This window comes from Tupaia chinensis, unplaced genomic scaffold (assembly GCF_000334495.1).
Source record: "Tupaia chinensis unplaced genomic scaffold, TupChi_1.0 Scaffold146971_1, whole genome shotgun sequence".
NCBI lineage: Eukaryota > Metazoa > Chordata > Mammalia > Scandentia > Tupaiidae > Tupaia > Tupaia belangeri.
This window is the reverse complement of record NW_006206824.1, coordinates 132,847-135,122: the sequence shown is the minus strand read 5'-3', so window position 1 is coordinate 135,122 and position 2,276 is coordinate 132,847. Positions and strand designations below refer to the sequence as shown.

Here is a 2,276-nt window from a genome sequence, read left to right as displayed (position 1 = left end):
ATTTATTTATTTATTTATTTATTTATTTATTTATTTATTTATTTTTGAGTATATTGGTGAATGTTATCTGTATCCGAAACCCTTTTAAGCTGTAAAACTGGAATATATATACACATACACACTCACTTTAGTGACTTTTTTCTCTCAGTGTAGACTCCAAAATGGTTGCCTTTAGAATAAATTCAGGAGATGGCCCGCCTAGTAGGCAGTGGTATGTGCAGTGCATCAGGAGCTGGATTCCATGTGACTGACCATGGTTGTAATCCTGGTCCTCGAAGGTTGAGAAACATGCTAGGTGGGTGTGTATATGTACCCAAAATGTAGTCAGAATGGATGATATGCCCTCTTGGGGGTTCCCCCCCCCCACATACACACGTGTGCTGTGGCATTCCCCCCCCCCACATACACTCGTGTGCTGTGGCAATTAAAGAAAAAGAATTTTAAAAAATAAAATAAATTTAGCAGGTTAAAGTTCACAGATAAGAGAAAATATAAACTATATTGGGTTACTTTGCTATGGTTTGGGGGTTTAGTAATAATTTACTTAGATGCACACTTGACAAGTAACCCATTTGAAGACATGAAAATTAAAAATAAAGAAAAGAAGAAAAAATACACTACTACTGTTATACAGGCCACCTGGAAAATGGTAAGAATTGGATAAAGAAAAGACATGCAGGGGCCAGCAGGTTAGGTGCTGGTTAAGACACTGGATTCCCACATGGTTGTCCATAGTTCAAGTCTTGAATCCAGTAGCTTGAAAATCACTCTGGGTGTGTGTGCATGCATGTCCAAAATCTCAAGAGGAGGTTGGAAGAGAAAGGATTGCATTATGGCCATCCCCCTGGGAGGTGAATTTTTTACTTTCCTGTTCTCTGCCTCTCTTAGGTGAATGAATACACTCTAGGGGGGAAAAGGCATGCAAATGAATTTTTAAAATATTTTAAGATTTTTGGCCCTCTCCCTTTTTAATTTTCATACTTAAGGCAGGAAAAACAATTGTTATTTTCTTCTGAAATCTTTTAGCTTCTCCTTTCCACTTTAGGAAATTTCATAGAAAGCAGACATCACCAGAAGTGTAAGCTGGCCCCAGTTTAAACAAGAGCATGTGTGTTTTTCCCTGCAGGCTCGTGCTTCCTCTTCCCCCGTGATTCTTGTTGGCACACACTTGGACGCCTCTGATGAGAAGCAGCGCAAAGCCTGCATCAGTAAGATCACCAAGGAACTCCTCAATAAGCGAGGGTTCCCTGCCATCCGAGACTACCACTTTGTGAATGCCACCGAAGAATCTGATGCTTTGGCAAAACTACGGAAAACCATCATAAACGAGAGCCTTAATTTCAAGGTAACATGGTTCATGTCTACATAGGCTGGTAGATAAATATAATTTATTAATTCTTGTGCTGTGAAACTGCTTGGAAACATCAGAAGTCTTGAGAAGAGAGTAAGTATCTTAAAATTGTGTTATCATTTAAAACATTATTAAAGTAGTTTACATTTTAAAATTATTTTTGTATATTGTGTCTCATTTTTTTTCCCATTTTTTATTTCATTTTCTTTTATATATTCAATCACATTATTTAGCTTACAAAATGAATTCATCAACAGGTGAACATTTCTCCGTACTCCAGTTGATAAAACTATAAAATATCTCCAACCAATAATACCACATTTCTTTGTCCCATTAATGCTTTGCCTTCCTATTTTTCTTCTAACTGTCCTTCAGACCCTACTCTTTCACACACACTGTATCTGGTATTTACATCCGTATGCTGTGTTTCTATATCCTTTAATCAATCCATTTCAGTCATAGAGTGCAGATACTCAGTATATATTAAGTGGGGACATACAATGTCTCTCTTTCAGAGCCTGGTTTGCTTCACTCAGCATGCCTCATTTCTAGTGCATCAATATAATAAAAAATAGAGGATCAAAAAAAATAAGAATAATTCTGGAACAATGAGGAAATGTTTCTGAGAGAGAATTTGAGAAAATGTTTCTGATGCCCTTTCTCAACTTTCTGTAGTGGTGATTCAGTTAAAAGGAGACGAGTAATAGTGGGATCTTGGGATCATGCTTCTTCTAGTACTCTTTGTTGTTTTTCTATCCATTCTTTTTTTCCCCCATGAGTTCTAGTCTTGTGCCAATTTTGATTTTCTGTGCTTCTTTTTCATGTCTCTTTGTTGTTTTTCTATCCATTCTTTTTTTCCCCCATGAGTTCTAGTCTTGTGCCAATTTCTCACTTTCTGTCTCTCTGTCTGTCTCTGCCTTTCTGG

The 2,276-nt window shown here is 37.1% G+C and overlaps 1 protein-coding gene across 1 annotated transcript in view; it reads left to right on the top strand.

Moving 5' to 3' along the window:
• LRRK2 (leucine rich repeat kinase 2) overlaps positions 1–2,276 on the top strand; it is a 186,508-nt gene that overhangs the window by 100,842 nt on the left and 83,390 nt on the right. The window contains 1 exon segment of the mRNA XM_027768596.1: positions 1,127–1,345. Within this exon segment, the coding sequence (XP_027624397.1) occupies positions 1,127–1,345 (219 nt within the window).